This window comes from Schistocerca piceifrons, chromosome 10 (genome assembly GCF_021461385.2).
Source record: "Schistocerca piceifrons isolate TAMUIC-IGC-003096 chromosome 10, iqSchPice1.1, whole genome shotgun sequence".
NCBI classification, from domain to species: Eukaryota; Metazoa; Arthropoda; class Insecta; order Orthoptera; family Acrididae; genus Schistocerca; species Schistocerca piceifrons.
This window is the reverse complement of record NC_060147.1, coordinates 127,668,632-127,689,138: the sequence shown is the minus strand read 5'-3', so window position 1 is coordinate 127,689,138 and position 20,507 is coordinate 127,668,632. Positions and strand designations below refer to the sequence as shown.

At 43.0% G+C, this 20,507-nt stretch overlaps 1 protein-coding gene across 1 annotated transcript in view; it reads right to left on the bottom strand.

Annotated features, from left to right (window-relative positions):
• Positions 1 to 17,686: 17,686 nt before the first annotated feature.
• LOC124718757 overlaps positions 17,687 to 20,507 on the bottom strand; it is a 578,644-nt gene continuing 575,823 nt past the window's right edge. Inside the window, exon 2 of the mRNA XM_047244371.1 lies at positions 17,687 to 17,877. Coding sequence (XP_047100327.1) covers positions 17,687 to 17,877 — 191 coding nt within the window. The remainder of the gene's footprint in view (positions 17,878 to 20,507) is intronic.

The window sequence follows — 20,507 nt, the reverse complement described above, 5'->3', positions numbered from 1 at the left end:
TCAGTGTTCGCCGTCACGCTTCAACGTTCACATGGGCCGTCGAAATCATCAGTGTCTGAAGTGTCTGTGCGTCGTGTCGACAGTTTTAGTGGTTTTTCATCTAGTGTGAACGGCTTCGTGTTTTTTATGTTCTGTCTCTATTGTTTTTTACCCGCCAATTGTTCAAACTCATATGTGTCTTCTCTGTGTTTTATCATTGTTTCCTCTGAGGCTGAAGAGCGGCGTATGGTGCTGCTGCCAGCCTACCTGTTGTTGTACGGGTATCAAAATTACAATAAAGGAAAAAAAAGATCATTTCCTCCTCTTCGCCATCTTACTCTTTGAGTCTCCGATTTTATCGCCTGTTTTTATGATTTATTCTCTTCATCTTTTTAAATAAGTCTGTAGGCTGAAGAGCGGCATACTAAGCTGCTGCCAGCCCGCCCCCTTCGGGGGGGAATTGAAATTCAATAAAGTAAAAAAAAAAATCATTCCGATGCTAAGGTTTTGCTAATGAAAGTGTCTTCCTGTTCAGGTTTTTTTTTACTTCTGATGAAGGTATATTTATATATACCGAATTTTAATAAATTTTTATCCTGCAACTGTTTTGGCTGTCATCCTTTATCGTGAAACACTAGTTAAAGAAGGGAGTGGGGCAGGGTTGTAGCCTACCCCTCAAGGTCAGAGGGCGAGCCAGAGCTAAGAAAAGAAGGGGTCGCTGAATGGTGGAAGAAATGTACAGAGTAATTAAGCTCAGTGGGGACAAACTGTACGAAGCCATCATATGGCGCGACAAACGTCAGCACGGTCGTGTAATTCATTGAAATCACCGTTGCTACTGCCCGGGATGGCGCAATGACAGCACCCCGCTTTGCTGCCTGTTTGGTAGTCTGTCCTCTGCCGCGAACTAATTCGATGAGACAGTACGGAGCACATGATTTGTCCTCACGGTCTGACACGCCTTCACGCCTTTCCACTAGTGGTGCATTCTGCAAGTACGGCACGCTGCGTGTTACGAATCTAAACCTGCAGAGATGCTCTGTGCATCCATGTGTGCGTGTCTTTCGCATGTCTTGTAGTTTTCACGCACACGTATTCTGAAATGCTGCAGGTTCTTACAAACAGCCCTCTACTGTGCACGACGTCAATGCCGAGAATAGGTATGTGAATTAGAGTGAGGTGGAGGCATTCGTAAGCATTTAGAAGAGTGAAGCATATTCGATTTTGATTAAACATTCGAGAAAGATCTGTTCTCCACGGATTCCGTGCAATTTGATTGAAGTTTGTAAGGGGTCCGTAGGCCCTTACAATAACTTTGCACTTGGCACAGGTCGATAGGGCGAACAATCGATTGTGACGTGTTGCGAGAGCGAGTGTCGAGATGCGCTGGAGTGGTTGGCGGGAATGGTGCGTGTGTGGAGGCCATTATTGGAATACAGGGTTTTTAACCGAGAAGGGTGTCACCATCGCCGTGGTTAGACCTCTAAATAATAAATACCGGGAAAGTGATGAAGTATCTTTATAAAAGTGATCAGTGACGTTACTAGTGCCGATATTTAGTTTCGCGTCTACCGCGCCGGCTTAACCTTGGATTGCAGTGTTGGATGCAGTGATGGATTAGCGTGTGACGATAATGGCAAATGAAGGAAGCCTGTGCTGAGATTAGCCGTAATTAGATATGTATGATGAAGGCAGTGGCTGTCTCCTTTTTGTGTTTTGAGAAGAATATAAGTTCGTAATTAGTAAAACTGTGTTGGTGTTCCTTATTACCATACATTCAGTATTATAGTATGGAACAGGACGAACTGGAAAGTAACAACTTCCGTAGCAGTCAATTCCGATTACCAGCCCCCTTAGGTTCACGGTCATGTTTATAATAAATATTGGGCTGCTATTCGATCAGATCAGGTCGGGATAAAAACGGAGGTGTTACAAGTTCAAAAGGAGGCTCGTGGGTGTCGGAGTAATGAAATATTCGACCGAGGAATTACAAAACCGAGGACTTACAAAATCGCTTCAGTAATGAGGACATTGGAAGTGAATTACAATGTGAGTCAGTGTACAGAAACATGTTGATAAAGTGCATGAAAATATTCGAAACAAATTCTTGACTGAAAACCTGGATCGGAAAAGGTAAAAGGGGCAGACCGCATATGAGATGTACGGATATTGTTGACCGGATTAGGTGAAGTCACCCAATCCACGAAGGGAGAAGAAGGAGGCTGAATGTTATGCAAGAATTTGTTTGCCATAAGAAGACGATTAAAGCGATAAAAATACGCGAAACATCGCATCATTCATCATCATCATCATCATCAATCCCACGTGTCTAGAGCGCAACAAGGAACTGATTAACTGACGGAGAAAAAACTGGAAATTACTGTCTAACTGTCAGTATTCACCTGATGTATCGCCTACCGAGTTATCTCTGCTTCCTTGTGCCAAACAAACACGCGTGATGGAGTGGACTACGCTTTACATAATATCACGAGGCTACTGAATTCTTCAGAAAGCGTGTTCTCAGCTACCAACATCAAAGTACAAATTAAAATGTTTCGAGAATATGTTCGAATGCCGACAAAGTATGTAATACTTAAAGGCGAATATTTTGAGAAACACTAAAACGATTTGAACCAAAAAGGTGTATTTCTTTAATTGTGTTGTATAGCGTCGGCAAAGTAATACTGGCCCGGAAAATACACTGGTTTGCGGAACTTAAGGACGAAAGTAACTTTCACCTGATGTGTCAATGCCAGGTAACATAGAAATAACTGCTGCAGTATAGTACAGAAGATAACTGAAAGAAATGTGCAGTGTGACGAACACCAATGACACTTTTATTCAAAGACAGTAATTACTCTGAAGTTACCGTAAGTCACGTTGCTCCCCTGTACATTACAAAGGGGGATATGGTTCTTGATAGTGTGTGTGACCACCACGGAGAGCAACGCATCCTCTGCAAAGTGCTTCGATTCAGGCCGCGATCTTAATAAGCAGTTCTTCTGGTAGGGTCTTGCATTCCCCCACCAGCGCAGATGACAACTGCTGGACGGTCTTTCGTGCATGTGGACGTCCTCTGTAGTGCCCCTTTTGCAATATTCACCATTATCGAGATGAAACATAAGTAAAAATGACTGTATGTGACTCAAAATGAACTGCAAACATCGATTTATCTGCGAAAGGTAATAACACTAACCGTAAAAATATACAATATAGATCGATAGGTACAGAAAAGACATTATTTTTATTGTATAAGATTATAATGTGTAAGTAATTAAAAGAAGTATTATTATCTTTGTAAGAGTATAAAACACAATGCAATGCTCATTCTTCTCTCTAGTCTGTTTTGTTCTGTTCGTTCTGGTGTTAGCTGGAATAAGGTACGCAAGCTATTGTGCTGCGCTAGCATTTGTTTCTGTCGTAAAGTAATTGCAAATATTTAATGGTGTAAACTGTGTCCTAGTAAGAATATATTAGTATAAAGTGATCTCCGTGTGTTATTTCAAGAACCTACCCCACATTTATCTTATGAAAAGAATATTTAATGAAAATTATTTAGCATATTTCCAGCTGCTGCCGAGCGAGTAACAGTGATCTCTGACTGTTAACAACTGGCCGCCATTACGTGGTACATTTAAAAATATTTTTTCGCAGCACAATGTCTGACAGCCGGAGCGGAAGACATTATGTAATAATATTCAGTGAGATTAATTGAAGGAATCCAGGGAAATAATTTTATTAAAACTTGTCTATTTTCTGTGATAGTAATAATTTCAGATCAGTGAACTGGAGTTGAGTAATGCTACGCTATTGCATTTACAGTAATTTGTAGGGAGCCTGGCGCTCGATAAAACCAGATATAATACGTAATTGGCAACCTACGAAATTCATTATTTTGCTTATTATATCTCTTTTGTATTTTTTTTGTGAAAACTAAACGCAAAAACTAACTTCACTAAAAATCAGTAACAGATCACGATAAATCAAAGGACAAACAAATTTACTAGGAGAGTGTTTCCCCTAGATAAATAGTTACATTATTTTTTTAAGAGATATAATACCTCCGCAACGCATCCCTCACATACTCCATGAGATTTAAGTCGGGGGTCGGGCAGAACAGTCCATTCACCAAGTGTCCTGTGGTTCCAAGACCTCCCCCACATTGGCTCTTCGATGCGGTCGCGCAGCGTCAAATAAAAAAAAAAAAAATCATGGCCGAATGTATTTCTCCCTGAAAAGACGCTCTCAGAGAAGCACGTTTCCTAAGCACCCCAAATTTGACGAGTAGGCAGGATGTCATTTGTTTTCATCTCATAACGCATTGCTTTAGTTACCTTCTGAGGCGTAGCGCCATATAACGATCCTGCCTTGGAGGCGGTTAAGTGGGAGATGTATCTCAGAGCTGGAGAGTGACAGATGGTGACGAGAGAGTGAACGCCCACGTAGTTTATGTATCAGCCGATAGAGGACAGTATTGGATAGGGGACTGATTTAGTTTCGATTGTGCCCAGTAGAGTGCACTAAAGTAATATAATGTTTTTCATAAGCTGTTATACTATTTGTAAGTAGGCTGTTTAGGTTTTATTTTGGTAACGCCACGTAGAGCTCTGTATGAAAATCACTGACTGTGCTGTGCGAAGTCTGTGGCTGGTCTGCATTGTTGCAGTATTGCTGTTGTAGTGTTGGGCAGTTAGATGTTAACAGCGCGTAGCGTTGCGCATTTAGAGGTGAGCCGCCAGCAGTGGTGGATGTGGGGAGAGAGATGGCGGAGTTTTGAGAGCGGATAATCTGGACGTGTGTCCATTAGAAAGACTAAATTTGTAAGACTGGATGTCATGAACTGAGATATATATATATATATATATATATATATATATAAAATGACTTTTGAACACTATTAAGGTAAATACATTGTTTGTTCTTTATCAAAATCTTTCATTTGTTATCTATGCCTATCAGTAGTTAGAATCTTTTATTTAGCTGGCAGTAGTGGCGCTCGCTGTATTGCAGTAGTTCGAGTAACTAAGATTTTTGTGAGGTAAGTGATTTATGAAAAGTATAGGTTATTGTTAGTCAGGGCCATTCTTTTGTAGGGATTTTTCAAAGTCAGATTGCGTTGCGATAAAAATATAGTGTGTCAGTTTAGTGTTGATCAGAATAAGTAAAGAGCGAAATGTCTGAGTACGTTCAGTTCTGCTCAGCTGTTTGAAAATCAAATAATGTAAGAGGTTTATCAGCACAGTAATTCGTTAATTTTTCTAAGGGGACGTTTCATATTTTCATAAAGTGTCATTATGACTTTTTGTGTATGTAAAATGTTATAAATGTATTTTAGCAGTATGAATGATGCGTGAGTGTGAATTAATGTTAACATGAAGATAATTGTTTAACGAGTTATGTAGTAGGATTTAGTGTGCGAACATTTCGAAGAAGTATGGATATGAACAAAGGGGATTTTTTTATAGAATAGATTTGTAAAGTAAGTTTATGGCAAAGGGAAAATTAATTCAGGTATAAATAACAATAGTAAATAACTTTATACATAAGCAAAACTTCAGCATATTAGATAATTACGTCGGTAAAAAGGTGCAGTCGTTAGGTTTATTATTTTGCGATTGGTTAGGAATGAAAAGCGCGGACTGACGCGGGAGAATGTTGTTTTGCTATTGGCTGTTAAGTAAACCGACCGGTGGTAAAGCAATATTCTTCGCGCGCCTTTCTCTGCTGGTAGAGAAGACTCAGAGTATTCTAGAGAGGGGTCGAAGCCTAGCCATGAAAGAGATCGGACGTGTACAGTAGTTGTTCCGATGGAAATGATAAGTTGCCGGATCTAGCAGTGTTTCGTACATCAAAAGTGTTGGAAAGTGACGGCATAATTATTCCGATGTGTGTGTAGAAATTTCGGAATTTTTAAGAGAATTTTGTGACGAGAAAAGACACATATTCCGCGTGGCGTATTGAGCAGGTTGGTGGCTAAAAACTGTGACTGCATTTGGTACCGACAGACTTAATATTTGGCGAGCGTTCTCAATCAAAAACAATTAGTATTTTTGTATCTATTACGTTTTCGGGAAATGCAACACCATAAACTTGCTGACGTGACTGAAAGGGATTGTGAGTGACTGTATTAAGACTAGCACGGGCTTGGCAGTGATACTTGTTCACCTAAGTTTCAGAATATGTTAATTGAGGACAAAATTTCTAAACTTTCATTTCGTGTTTCTCCCGAAACGTAGATTAGTGACTTAAATTGCAGCCTGGTTCACGTCGAAGTACAGTAGGTTTCACACGGCTTTCCTACTGATGATCTGGTGAGACAATGTTCACAGGTAGGTGCAGGTTCGTCGTAACGGGACGGAAAGAACCGCGCCGCCGCACTTCCTTCTGTACTATACTCTAGCAGTTCTTTATTCTCCAAGTTCCATGGAGCTATATTGTTTGACAGCGACGCATCATGCGAAAGTTGCTTTCGTCCTGACGTTTTGCATACCAGTGTATTTCACGCACCTTACGACAGGCAGCCCAGCTTACATCATTTGCTCCCGTCCAAGAAAAATGCACTGACCACCAACATAAACTTTTCATTCATTGCCGATAATCCCAGGACTGGGCAGCACAAACGAAAAGCGCAAAATCGGGAAGTATTGCAGATAATTGTTCGTCCAACAGTGACCGCTTCTTCGTTGGCACCAGCAAAAATTCTGAATGCTTCAATACTTTCAGTAGCTCTTTCTTCTTCATGTACAAAGCAGTTTCCTGCAATGCTGTGTGAGAGACTGAAATCTGTGGAATGAGTGCCACTCGTGCGTCACACTGGTTTCACTGTTTCTGTGGAAAGAAAAAAGAAACATCGTTGACCTCTGGGGTGGGATGGGAAAATTAGCGGAAAGCGTTGCAGCAGTGTTTGTACATTTAGTTTTGCTTTAGCAGGCGCATTATAGCGATATGCTATTGTGAAAACAGTTTTTTGAACATGAGGTTATCGTCATTGGTTACAATGATATTTGAAAATATACGTTGTTCACAGTTAACCCATGCGTTGCAGCAGCGGAGAAACAGTTTGTACCCAATGTTCTGAAATGTTACATAGTATTATTAATATTTTGATTACATTTGGCGTAACTGTCTAATGGTGTAAATATACGCTACAAGTGATGTCCTATATTTCTGCACAGCGTCATAGTTTCGTTTTTGGAGCGAGTAGAAAGCTATTATGGCAGACATGCACATCACTTCGATGGTCATGCATCTTTGCAAACCTGTAACAGCGGGGTTTATTTTTGCAGTATGGAAAACCATTGGTATAGTTGCGATGAGTGATGAAGAGCGAGATCTTTAAGCGCACGCCATAGACGTAAAGAACATAATTTCGTTTGCCTTACCACAGAAATTTGTCCTTGCTCAAACTGTAGACTAGATATTATAATACATTTCAAGTTTACTGACATACTTCATTCCAAGTTCTTACGAAAATTACAACCGTCTATGTATTGTCACACATGAACACAGAATGTGAGCCATTAGATTAATCAAAACGGTCTAACGTGTCTGTTTAATTGAATAACGATTTATTTGTCACTAGACAGTTGTGGAGCTAAACGCTTTCCGGACTACAGAATACGTTCTGCTTTCTGTAGTCCTATGCTATTTTGACATGAGAAACAATCCTGCGGGGCGAGAAAATGTAGTGAAAATACTTTGCGCTCTCGGTTATGGTAGAGAAAGAACTGTTATTCTTCCCAAGAAACGTGGAACATTACACAGAATGTCGCGGCTTGAAGCCACATTGTATTTTTCAGTCAGCGCGGACGAAAAATCCAAAAGGGCTTCAATGTAATACGTGGTTATAGTGTTCCATTTCTGTCCTGCATTGACTTCTCATTAAAAGCTATATCAATGTCATTGATTTGAAATTTAAAAAATAATCAGTTTATAAAGGCGCATTTTATTTCCAATAAACACAGCAGTTTCTACTTGGAAGACGAACTGTAATCTTTCTCATGCTATGGCAGAAAACATAATGACAGTCCACTTTACACAATGTTTTTCCGGTCTCTTTTGTCAGCCTTTACGGTAGACCTGGAAAAGCTTAATCAGGGCTGTTGCATCATAGGGATGTTAAACTAAGTGCTCAGGACAAGCGGAAGTTATAAATCTCCCACGGAATGGCTTATTTATTGCGCAAAGGGTTTAGCTGTTTAATGTATCCGATAACTACCGCGTTAATACTATTTAGACTGCTTACGGAGGATACGTTGAAATTCGAATAAGTTTTCATAAATAGTGCAAAAAGCATCGGAAGTAAAGACTTCCTTCTAAGACGCACTTTATAAAGAAACCAAGGATTGTGAGACAATTAAGTAACAGGATAATCAATTTAAAAACTAACATTGGAATTGTTAGTGCAGTAATACACGATCTATAAATCGGAACAGTTAACGTGTTCAGTAGTTGCAAAACAACTGGATACAATGGTGCTTTCTAGGCACAATGCTCTAGGCACAAGCATTTTTTACGAGGCGTCTAGTAAACTTCTCATCTTTATTAGTCCTATGAATTCCCTCGATTTACAAAAGACAATATACATGGTTCAGCAAAACTATCGAATCCTAGAGAAATGGCGTGTATTTTTGTGGGATGACGAGTCATGGGTGAATTAAAATTAGCACGCTCATTTGCTCCAGGGATTCGTGCGAATTTTGTTTTGGGTCGTCAATAGATTACTGAATCAGGGTCAGAAAGAAATGAGTTAACTATTTTTTTTTTGTAGATAGCAAGATGGTGAAGTTACGAACTTAAAATTATTTATAAATGAAATGCGCAAAAATACGGCTGTTGTACAGTATCAATCTGTTTTTATGTTCTGCTACAAAGCCATCATCTGGTTATAAGTAACTATAGCTCCAGGATCCAGTAATGGTGAACAATTTTGTAAAAGTGATTACACATGGGAGCGAAGTGGTGCAAGAGAGCTAACGTCATTTCTGACAGTACAATTGCAACAAAATTAAAAATATTTCAATAAACAAATGTGCGAGGAACGTACCAGACAACTTGGAGAGAAATTCAGACTTACGCAAGGTACGGTCTGAGTAATTTCGTTTTAGCAAAATGTGTTTCAGCACTTTTTGTACCACCTTTAGTGAGTTTTTTTTTGTCTATTTATTTTCTGGCATGACGTTATCAGTCGTGTGTTCAAATGGCTCTGAGCACTACGGGACTTAACTGCTGAGGTCATTAGTCCCCTAGAACCTAGAACTACTTAAACCTAACTAACCTAAGGACGTCACACACATCCATGCCCGAGGCACGATTCGAACCTGCGACCGTAACGGTCGCCCGGTTCCAGACTGTAGCGCCTAGAACCGCACGGTCACCCCGGCCGGCCAGTCGTGAGTGTTTGTAATTTATGTAATTTAATGTGTACTATGCCTTCGACAGCTTATCCTGATTTTATATGTTGTTCCCTTATTTATGAAGTGTTAATACGTAAAGGAAGTAAGATCACAGCATAAAAAAACGAGACTAGCTGTAAAATGCATGGTACAGATAAACCGCCGGCCGGAGTGGCCGTGCGGTTCTAGGCGCTTCAGTCTGGAGCCGCGCGACCGCTACGGTCGCAGGCTCGAATCCTGCCTCGGGCATGGATGTGTGTGATGTCCTTAGGATGGGCAGGTTTAAGTAGTTCTAAGTTCTAGGGGACTGATGACCTCAGAAGTTGAGTCCCATAGTGCTCAGAGCCATTTGAACCATTTTTTTTGATAAACCTACCAACATAAGTGAACAATAGCGCCATGTAAGAAAATAAGTAAATAGAATGATTGTTGATACCATTTAGGAACCAAGGCGATTGTAAATTACAGTATTTTAAGGAAAAGTTCAGATCGCAATGAGTTATTTCCTTGTAAATGCGAAATCGAGAGAACACACTGAAGATAGTACAGAAAGTGTTGAAACAATTTTTTGTACAGCTGAAGTAATCAAATGGTATCTTAGGTAAAGCGGAATATTGCTCCAAGTTTTGTGAGGAAGCACGGGAAATGCTGAGAGCTGCGCGTTCTATGATTAAACCACAAAACATTAAGAGTAAACAGGGATAAAAGCAATGTCAGTGTAGGGAGGAGTATACACACACACACATACAGTCTCCTTTTTATTCCTTGATGTTTCTTTTTTTTTTTTTTTTTTTTTTGTATGTTCTCTTGGCATTCATTTACTGATTAGTTTAAATGGCGTAGAATTATGTTACAGTTTCGCTGCCAAAGGTAAATAGTGTCGATGCAGAAGTGGCGAGGACAAGGCGCAGCGCAGTGCAGCGGCATAGGCAGCGTTATTCACTCAGTGGGCAAATGTCAGTCAGCGAGCGATAGCGCGTGGAGTTGCCGCTGATACAGTTAGCGTTGCCGTGAGACAGGTGTGTGGCGCCGAGTCGCGGTGATCCCTGCGGAGCTGTACTAAATCTGTACTTGTTGTCGAATACGGAAAATGCTGACGAATATGCAAGGTGATTCTGCTAAATGGTGACAAACTGCCACGAACGGTCCCCGAGAGGATGAGGAACGGAAAAGATCGTGTGGATGAATGGCTGGAAAATCTTTCCGGATGTGTGTGTGTGTGGGTGGGGGGGGGGGGGGCGGGCGGGGTTAGGGGGGCGGGAAGGGGAGGAAGGGAGATACACCCAACTGAAAGTAACAAAACGGATGCGTTTCTCAATAAGGTACTACGACGAGCAACAACAGGCAGCAGGTAGCAGAAGCCTCAAGTTGGGCGCGTCGCTGCCATTCTCGCCGCGGACAACTTCCACATACACTACTGGCGATTAAAATTGCTACACCACGAAGATGGCGTGCTACAGACGCGAAATTTTACCGACAGGAAGAAGATACTGTCATATGCAAATGATTAGCTTATCAGAGCTTTCACAAATGGTTGGCACCGGTGGCGACACCTACAACGTGCTGACATGAGGAAAGTTTCCAACCGATTTCTCATACACAAACAGCAGTTGACCGGCGTTGCCTGGTGAAACGTTGTTGTGATGCCTCGTGTAAGGAGGAGAAACGCGTACCATCAAGTTTACGACTTTGATAAAGGTCCCATTGTAACCTATCGCGATTGCGGTTTATCGTATCGCGACATTTCTGCTCGTGTTGGTCGAGATCCAATGACTGTTAGCAGAATATGGAATCGGTGAGTTCAGGAGGGTAATACGGAACGCCGTGCTGGATCTCAACGGCCTCGTATCACTAGCAGTCGAGATGACAGGTATCTTATCCGCATGGCTGTAACGGATCGTGCAGCCACGTCTCGATCCCTGAGTCAACGGATGGAGACGTTTGCAAGACAACAACCATCTGCACGAACAGTTCGACGACATTTTCAGCAGCAGGGACTATGAGCTCGGAGACCGTGGCTGTGGTTACCCTTGACGCTGCATCACAGACAGGAGCGCCTGTGATGGTGTACTCAACGACGAACCAGGGTGCACGTATGGCAAAACGTCATTTTTTCGGATGAATCCAGCTTTTGTTTACAGTATTGTGATGGTCGCATCCGTGTTTGGCGACATTGGAAGCGTGTATTCGTCATCGCCATACTCGCGTATGAGCCGCTGTGATGGTATGATGTGCCATTGGCTACACGTCTCGGTCACCTCTTGTCCGCATTGACGGCACTTTGAACAGTGGACGTTACATTTCAGATGTGTTACGACCCTTCGATCCCTGCGAAACGCTACATTTCAGCAGGATAATGCACGATCGCATGTTACTGCTCCTGTTCGGGCCTTTCTGGATACAGAAAATGTTAGAGTGTTGCCCTGGCCAGCACATTCTCCAGATCTCTCACCAATTGAAAACGTCTGGTCAATGGTGGCCGAGCAACTGGCTCGTCACAATACGCCAGTCACTACTCTTGATGAACTGTGGTATCGTGTTGAAGCTGCATGGGCAGTTGTACCTGTACACGCCATCCAAGCTGTGTTTGACTCAATGCCGAGGCGTATCAAGGTCGTTATTACGGCCAGAGATGATTGTTCTGGGTACTGATTTCTCAGGATCTATGCACCCAAATTGCGTTAAAATGTAATTACATGACAGTTCTAGTCTAATATATTTGTCCAATGAATACCCGTTTATTATTTGCATTTCTTCTTGGTGTAGCAATTTTAATCGCCAGTAGTAGTGTATCTCATCTATTTGTGCACGTTGCGTCTGTTCTTTCGGAGATGTCTGAAAAGGAGAGAGACGGTTTCGATCTTGCATCCACTATGAATGGAGACATAAGGGAATTAAAGACATTAGCTGACAGTGGCCGTTGAATTAACTCATTGGGGATAGTTGAAAATTTGTGCCAGACGGTGATTTAACGTGCGTGTCCTGCTTACTAGGCAGATACGCTGACGATTAAGCCATCCGGACACAGTGGTCAGGGCACCTGGACGGACTGCCGTAGCGCACTTCCGGTCAGTCGCAAATTCTGAACTTATTCTCACGCTACTGATATATATGAATGTCCACTGGCAGCTAATGTATTTAACCCAGTTGTGTCTAGATTCATAGTGGCTGCAGCATAAAAGTGTATCTCTTCTTTCGGATACATCTGAAAGTCCAGAAACCACCCACAAACACCCCCCCCCCCCCCACACACACACATCTATATGTAATATTTAAAAATTAAGGCGGCGAAAAGAAATGATCTCTTCGGTGAAAATGCTCGCCAACCTCGAACTTTTAATTTAATGAGGGTAGTGGGCAAGGGGCACTACATCTGCAGCTCTGCAGCGTGTGCATAAGCTGAGAATTTGGGTATGCTGGATGGTGTGCTAGTGTAGTCGGTGGGGCTGTGTTGACCACTGTGTCTGGATGGCGTAGTGGTCGGTGCATCTGCCTAGTAAGCAGGAGACCCACTTTCGGATCTTGATCCGGCACAAATTTGAAACTTCTCTCATTGATGTAAATCAGTGCCTACTGGACGCGTATGCCTTTAATTCCTTTGTGTCTTATACGAGGCGTGTTTTTTAACAAAGTACCGTTTTGAAACTTAAAATAAGACGTGCTAAGATATCTCAATAATTTTATTTCTACACGAAAGCCTGTACCTTAATGTACTTTTCTACATAATTTCCTTCAATTTTGAGGCCTTTGTCTTAACGTTGTACCAGTTTTCGAATACCCTTCTCACAGAAGTCTGCCGCCTGACTTGTTAACCACTGCATCACCATTTCGTCATCGTCTTGAAGACGCTGACCGCCCACGTGTTTCTTCAAGATGAAACATGGGTGGACTACGTCACACCAGAATCAAAGCAGCAGTCCATGGAATGGCGGCATTCAGATTCACCCAGAAAAGTAAGCAAACAATTTCTGCCCGGAAAATCATATGCACAGTTTTTTGGGACAGAAAAGGAGTATTGCTCGTGGAATTTCTGCCTCCTAATGACACAATCAATGCAGCAGCTTACCGTAAGACATTGCACAATCTGCGCCGTTCAGTTCAGAACAAAAAGCGTAGCAAGTTGAGCAAGGGCATCGTTTTGCTGCAAGACAATGCCCGTCCGCATGTGGCGAATCAAACCAAAGATCTCATCACATATTCTCGATGGGAAACTCCAGATCATGCTCCGTACAGCCCCGATCTTGCGCCCAGTGACTGCGATCTGTTCCTGCACTTGAAGAAACACCTGGGCGGTCAGCGTCTTCAAGACGATGACGAAGTCAAAACAGTGGTTAACAAGTCAGGCGGCAGACTTCTATGAGGAGGGTATTCAAAAACTGGTACAACGTTATGACAAGGGCCTCAAAATTCAAAGGAAATTGTGTAGAATAGTACATTAAGGTACAGGCTTTCATGTAAAAATAAAATTATTGAGATAGCTTAGCACGTCTTTGTTTAGTTTCAAAACGGTAATAAGTTAAAAAACACGCCTCGTACATTTATTCGAGACAACAAAGAGGAATGGCCCTCTTTCCAGCGTTAAGAAGAATTTCGATATGTCGGTTTCATTCCGCATGCAGCATTGTTGACCTATAATACAACAAACCTAAACTCGCCAATGACTTTTTTTTACTGCGAACTCTTCACAACACCGGGTGTGTTTTACTTAATTTCTAAGTGGGCAATAGCGAAAGCAACAGTAGTTCATGATCAGGCTGTAAGATGCGATAAAAACAATTTTTCTTTTTGCCACATGCTTTTCTCAAAACCGAATATGAAAGATTACATAGGAGAGTACTTGCACAAATCCCAAAACAGTCTTTTTGACTTTGACTGTGAAAACTAGAAGTTTTACTGAGAAACTATTTACAGAGGGAGATGTAGCTTAGCTTCGTGCTTATAAAACTACTTTTGTGTAAACTCATCAGATGACTTGGAATTTCCCTCCCTGTGTTATGCAATGCAATTGCATTGCCACTGTGGCAGCACTAGCACACGTCTGATCACCGAAGTTAAGCACTTTCGGGCTAGGCTAGCACTTGCATGGGTAACCATCCTGGTCTGCTGAAAGGTGTTGATTGAAAACAGGGTGCCCTTATCCCTTCTGAAGCCAATTCAGGAGCTACTTGACTGAGAAATAGCGGCTCCAGTTACGAAAACTTACAACAGCTGGGAGAGCCGTCTGCTGACCACGTGGCTCTCCATATCCGCATCCAGTGATGTGTATTGTTGAGGATGACATGGCGGTCGGTCGGTATCGTTGGACCGTGGCCTTTTCGGACAGAGTTTAGTATTATTTTCAGCACTGCACAACACAGTTGCGTGAGGCAACTAGCATTTTGTGTTGTGTCGGTCGATCTCATAGAGAATCGTTTCGGTACTGTAATGCTGTCGTGCCAGTCAGAACCAGTTAAGTAGCTTCAATTACATTTCTGCACACTCTGCCAATCATATCAAAAGTCGCGTTGTGTACTGCATCGGATATCGTATCACCTCAGTGAGAACCACACCAAGAGATCTTTGAAGGTGTAAAGTTTCAGTGAATGAAAGCACACAACAGAAAACAAAGTGTGTCCCAGTTCGGTTAGGACAGTCCATAAGAAAAATAAAATTCGTAGATTATCTTCACAAAACTACTGCATTTATTTTAAAAAAGCTCTCATCCTGAATGAAAACACAGGCGAAATCTTTTTAAAAGTATTTTGAAACAGTGACTCTAGCCCATTTTTGGAGCTGCATTTAGTACTGGAGCACAGTTTTCTTGGATTTCCTTAATTCTGCCATAACGCTGTCCTTTCGTTGCCAACTTCAATTTGGGGAACGACCAGAATTCGGCTGGGATCAAATCCAACGAATACGGTGGATGATCCAGGACTGTGACACGTTTTCTGGTCAAAAACTCGTGCATAATTTTTTCTTTGTGGGTTGGGGTGTCGTCATGGAGAAGCAATCAGAAACATGTCTCTCAGTATTCGACGAATTATCGCCCACAACACTGCAGGACTCAAAAACCCATGATGTCGCCTCAGTGCCTCTCTGCCATTTTCCGACGGGTTCTGTTACGTTCACGGCTAGATTGCCTCCTGCAGCAATGCTAGCGCTTTGTCTTTGTACACAGTTGTTCCTGAAACTTGAAGTATCGTAACGGCGCATCTCGCCGCGAGATAGAATTACAGTTTGGCATTTTACACAGGCAGCAATAACGAAACTGGGACACACTATGTACATCGGCCAGGTGGGAATGTTCTGTATGTTGTAGTGTTCTGGCGGCATGGTAACCAGGGAACTGTCTTCGTTTGGTGAGCTTCAGTCTATGGGCTGGGATGACTGGCGGCCGCGGGGTGGGATCAGCCATCTTTCCACAATGACTGACAGACGAGGAGGAATGTGTGCACCTCCTTGGCGTTACCCTACCTCCCGCACTACAAGACGTGTCTGTGATGGTAGGAAGTGTAATGGTGGCTGTTACATCATGGTACCCCAGCTCACTTCTGCATTTCCATGAGGAGGCTTGTGGACAACGTCTGACCCGACCACCCGTTGAGCCTGAACTGGTGCTGATGGTTTTCTGCCACCACATCACTAAAACACTAATACAGGCAGAACATTCCCACTTGTCTGGTGTGTTCTCACGTACATCACTGGAACGTACACTGTCAGAAGAGGGTGGACGTCTCTTGAAACGCGTTTTCGGCCATTTGTCCTCGTGAGATTTTTTGCTCATTATCCTGTCAGAATTCGTTTGCTGCAGTTTGTCTGCATTTGGCAAAATCGCTCTGTATATGCACTACTGGCCATTAAAATTGCTACACCGAGAAGAAATGCAGATGATAAATGGGTCTTCATTGGACAAATATATTATACTATGTGATTACATTTTCACGCAATTTGGGTGCATTGATCCAGAGAAATCAGTACCCACAACAACCACCTCTGGTCGTAATAACGGCCTTGATACGCCTGGGCATTGAGTCAAACAGAGCTTGGATGGCGTGTACAGGTACAGCAGCCCATGCAGCTTCAACACGATACCACAGTTTATCAAGAGTAGTGACTGGCGTACTGTAACAGTTGCTCGGCCACCATTGACCAGACCTTCTTCAATTGGTGAGAGATCTGGAGAATGTGCTGGCCAGGGCAGCAGTCGAACATTTTCTGTATCCAGAAAGGCCCGTTCCTGTACAGGTCGTGCATTATCCTGCTGAAACGTAGGGTTTCGCAGGGATCGAATGTAGAGCCACGGGTCGTAGCGCATCTGAAATGAAACGTCCACTGTTCAAAGTGCCGTCAATGCGAACATGAGGTGACCGAGACGTTTAATCAATGGCACCCCATACCATCACGCCGGGTGATACCCCAGTACGGCGATGACGAATACACGCTTCCAATGTGAGTTCACTGCGATGTCACCAAACACGGGTGCGACCATCATGATGCTGTAAGCAGAACCTGAATTCATCAGAAAATATGACGTTTTGCCATTCGTGCACCCAGGTTGGTCGTCGAGTACACCATCGCAGGCGCTCCTGTCTGTGATGCAGCGTCAAGGGTAACCGCAGCCACGGTCCCAGAGCTGATAGTCCATGCTGCTGCAAACGTTGTCGAACTGTTCGTGCAGATGGTTATTGTCTTGCAAACGTCCCCATCTGTTGACTCAGGGATCGAGACGTGGCTGCACGATCCGTCACAGCCATGCGGATAAGATGCCTGTCATCTCGACTGCTAGTGATACGAGGCCTTTGGGATCCAGCACGGCGTTCCGTATTACCCTCCTGAACCCACCGATTCCATATTCTGCTAACAGTCATTGGATCTCGACCAACGCGAGTAGCAATGTCGCGATACGATAAACCACAATCGACCATCACATTTGCGACTTGGATAAACGTGATGGTACGCATTTCTCCTCCTTACTTGAGGCATCACAACAACGCTTCACCAGGCAACGCCGGTCAACTGCTGTTTGTGCATGAGAGATCGGTTGGAAACTTTCCTCATGTCAGCACGTTGTAGATGTCGCCACAGGCGCCAGCCTTCTGTGAATGCTCTGAAAAGCTAATTATTTGCATTTCACAGCATCTTCTTCCTGTCGGTTAAGTTTTGCGTCTGTAGCACGTCATCTTCGTGGTGTAGCAATTTTAATGGCCAGTAGTGTAGGTAGTGCTTGCGACAGCGATATTAGGTGGCGCGGCGCGGCAAGCGCTGGCAGCTGCGCGCCTGTGAGGTAGGCAGCCGCGGCAGACACACTGACAGAGACTGGAGTGCTGGGCTATCTATTTACGCAGCTCGCAGCGGTCGCGGTCGTCGGCGGCGGCGACGCGGCCCTCGCGGCAGGCGCAGCGGCCGTCCTCCGGCCTGCAGAAGGCGCCCGGCACACCCACGCACTCCGCGCCCGCCGGAAGGTCCTCGCCGCACTCGTCGCCCAGTCGGTGCTGCACCGCCGTCGGCGTCGCCGCCTCCGCGCCTGCGAAACCACACTCCCGCTACACACTGCATCACCGCTGCACAATACACCACTACTGCACTACTCTGTACTCCCACTGTCTGTCTGTCCAGTCGTAGTCAGTCCACAGATTTTTGGACAACATGGTTGTGGAGCGATGGCAGCTATAAGAGTCGAGGGAGATGAAAGGGAAGCAGTGGTTGGGAAGGGAGTGAGACAGGGTTGCAGCCTTTCCTTATTCAATCTCTATATTGAGCAAGCAGTGAAGGAAACAAAAGTAAAATGTGGAGTAGCTATTAAAATCTATGGAGAAGAAATAAAAACTTTGAGGTTTGCTGATGACATTGTAATTCTGTCAGAGACAGCAAAGGACTTGGAAGAGCAGCTGAATGCAATGGACAGGGTCTTGAAAGAAGGATATAATATGAACATCAACGAAAGCAAAACGAGGATAATGGAATGTAGTCGAATTAAGTCGGTTGATGCTGAAGGAAATAGACTAGGAAATGAGACACTTAAAGTAGTAAGGGAGTTTTGCTATTTGGGGAGCAAAATAGCTGATGATGGTCGAAGTAGAGAGGATATAAAATGTAGACTGGCAATGGCAAGGAAAGCGTTTCTGAAGAAGAGAAATTTCTTAATATCGAGTATTGATTTAAGTGTCAGGAAGTCGTTTCTGAAAGTATTTGTATGGAGTGTAGCCATCAATGGAAGCGAAACATGGACGATAAATAGTTTAGACAAGAAGAGAATAGAAGCTTTCGAAATGTGGTGCTACAGAAGAATGCTGAAGATTAGATGGGTAGATCACATAACTAATGAGGAGGTATTGAATAGAATTGGGGAGAAGAGGATTTTGTGGCACAACTTGACAAGAAGGAGGGACCGGTTGGTATGACATGTTCTGAGGCATCAAGGGATCACCAATTTAGTACTGGAGGGCAGCGTGGAGGGTAGAAATCGTAGAGGGAGACCAAGAGATGAATACACTAAGCGGATTCAGAAGGATGTTGGTTGCAGTAGGTACTGGGAGGTGAAGAAGCTTGCACAGGTTAGAGTAGCATGCAGAGCTGCATCAAACCAGTCTCAGAACTGAAGACCACAACAACAACGGTTGTGGAGATGAAGCAGCGATTAGTATGATTAATCAATTATTCAAAAACAGTCTTCATTGCATTTATTATTATTATACCGCCAACCGGTTTCAACGCGACGTAGGGGTCATCTTCTGGGCATTTACACTGTGAAATTATAGATATCCGTAAGAAAGACTCCATTGTACAACAGCTAAAATTACGTAAATTTCAAATATGTTACCCACTGGGCGACTGCTGGTGGTGTCACTCCTGTCTACATAACGGCAGCAAACTATGCGAGGCTAACCCATCGTATGGGCTTAAATAGCGTGCCGAGATCACGTGAATGGACGGCGACACCCCTAGCGGCGATCAACGGCACTTAATACAGTTTATCATATGTGATTACTAGTCACCTTGGTTTAACATAAATTTAAGTGACACTAAATAACAGAAAACGGAACCATTCCATTTAAAAAGAGTTACAATTATATTGTTAAATCTAAAATAATATCAAATGTTCCGTAGCCATCTCATAAAATTCGTAAATGTATATTACGTTATGTGCCATAATATAAAGTAAAACAATTTGTCTCACACGAAAACTGGTATCGTCTTGTATTATAATATATCTATTCGTACATTCCATATTAGCCGTTTTAGTGAATTGACTCAAATGTTTTCTACGTAAATGTACGAATTACAATATATCTATTCGTACATTCCATATCAGCCGTTTTATTAAATTGACTCAAATGTTTTGTATATAAATGTACGAATTACAATATATCTATTCCTACATTTCATATTAGCCGTTTTAGTAAATTGACTCAGAAGTTTTCTACGTAAATGAACGAATTGTAATATATGTTTTCCTACTTTCCATATTAGTCGTTTTAGTAAAACTGACTCAAATGTTTTCTACGTTAGCCTCGCGTAGTTTCCTGCCGTTATGTAGACAGGAGTGACACCACCAGCAGTCGACCAGTGGGTAACATATTTTAAATTTACTTAATTTTAGCTGTTGTACAATGGAGTCTTTCTGACAGATATCTATAATTTGACAGCGTAAACGCCCAGACGATGACCCCTACGTCGGGTTGAAACCGGTTGGCGGTATAATAATAATAAATGGGATTAAGACTGTTTTTGAGTAATCGATAGTCAGTTCAGCCACAGTACCTGCACCACCTGGCCTCTGTCACTCCATTGCCACTTTTCGACGGAGTGACGGAACGAAGAAGGGTCGGCTGGGAGACGAGGACCATTTGCAAAGAAAAGGGCGTGTAGGGAATGCGATATCGGGCGTTCTCTGTTTCGATAACTGCTATTTTGTTGGGGGGATTCGATAAGTAGTGTAACAACAGAAAGAAATTTTCTCTGTGCAGCGGAATGTGCGCTGATATGAAAGTTCCTGGCGAATTGAAACTGTATGCGAGATCGAGACTCGAACTCGAGACCCATGTCTCCCACGGGCAAGTGTTCTACCGACTCAGCTACCCAAGAACGAATCACGACACCACCTCACAGCTTTAATTCCGCCAGAACCTCGTCTCCTACCTTCCAGACTTCACA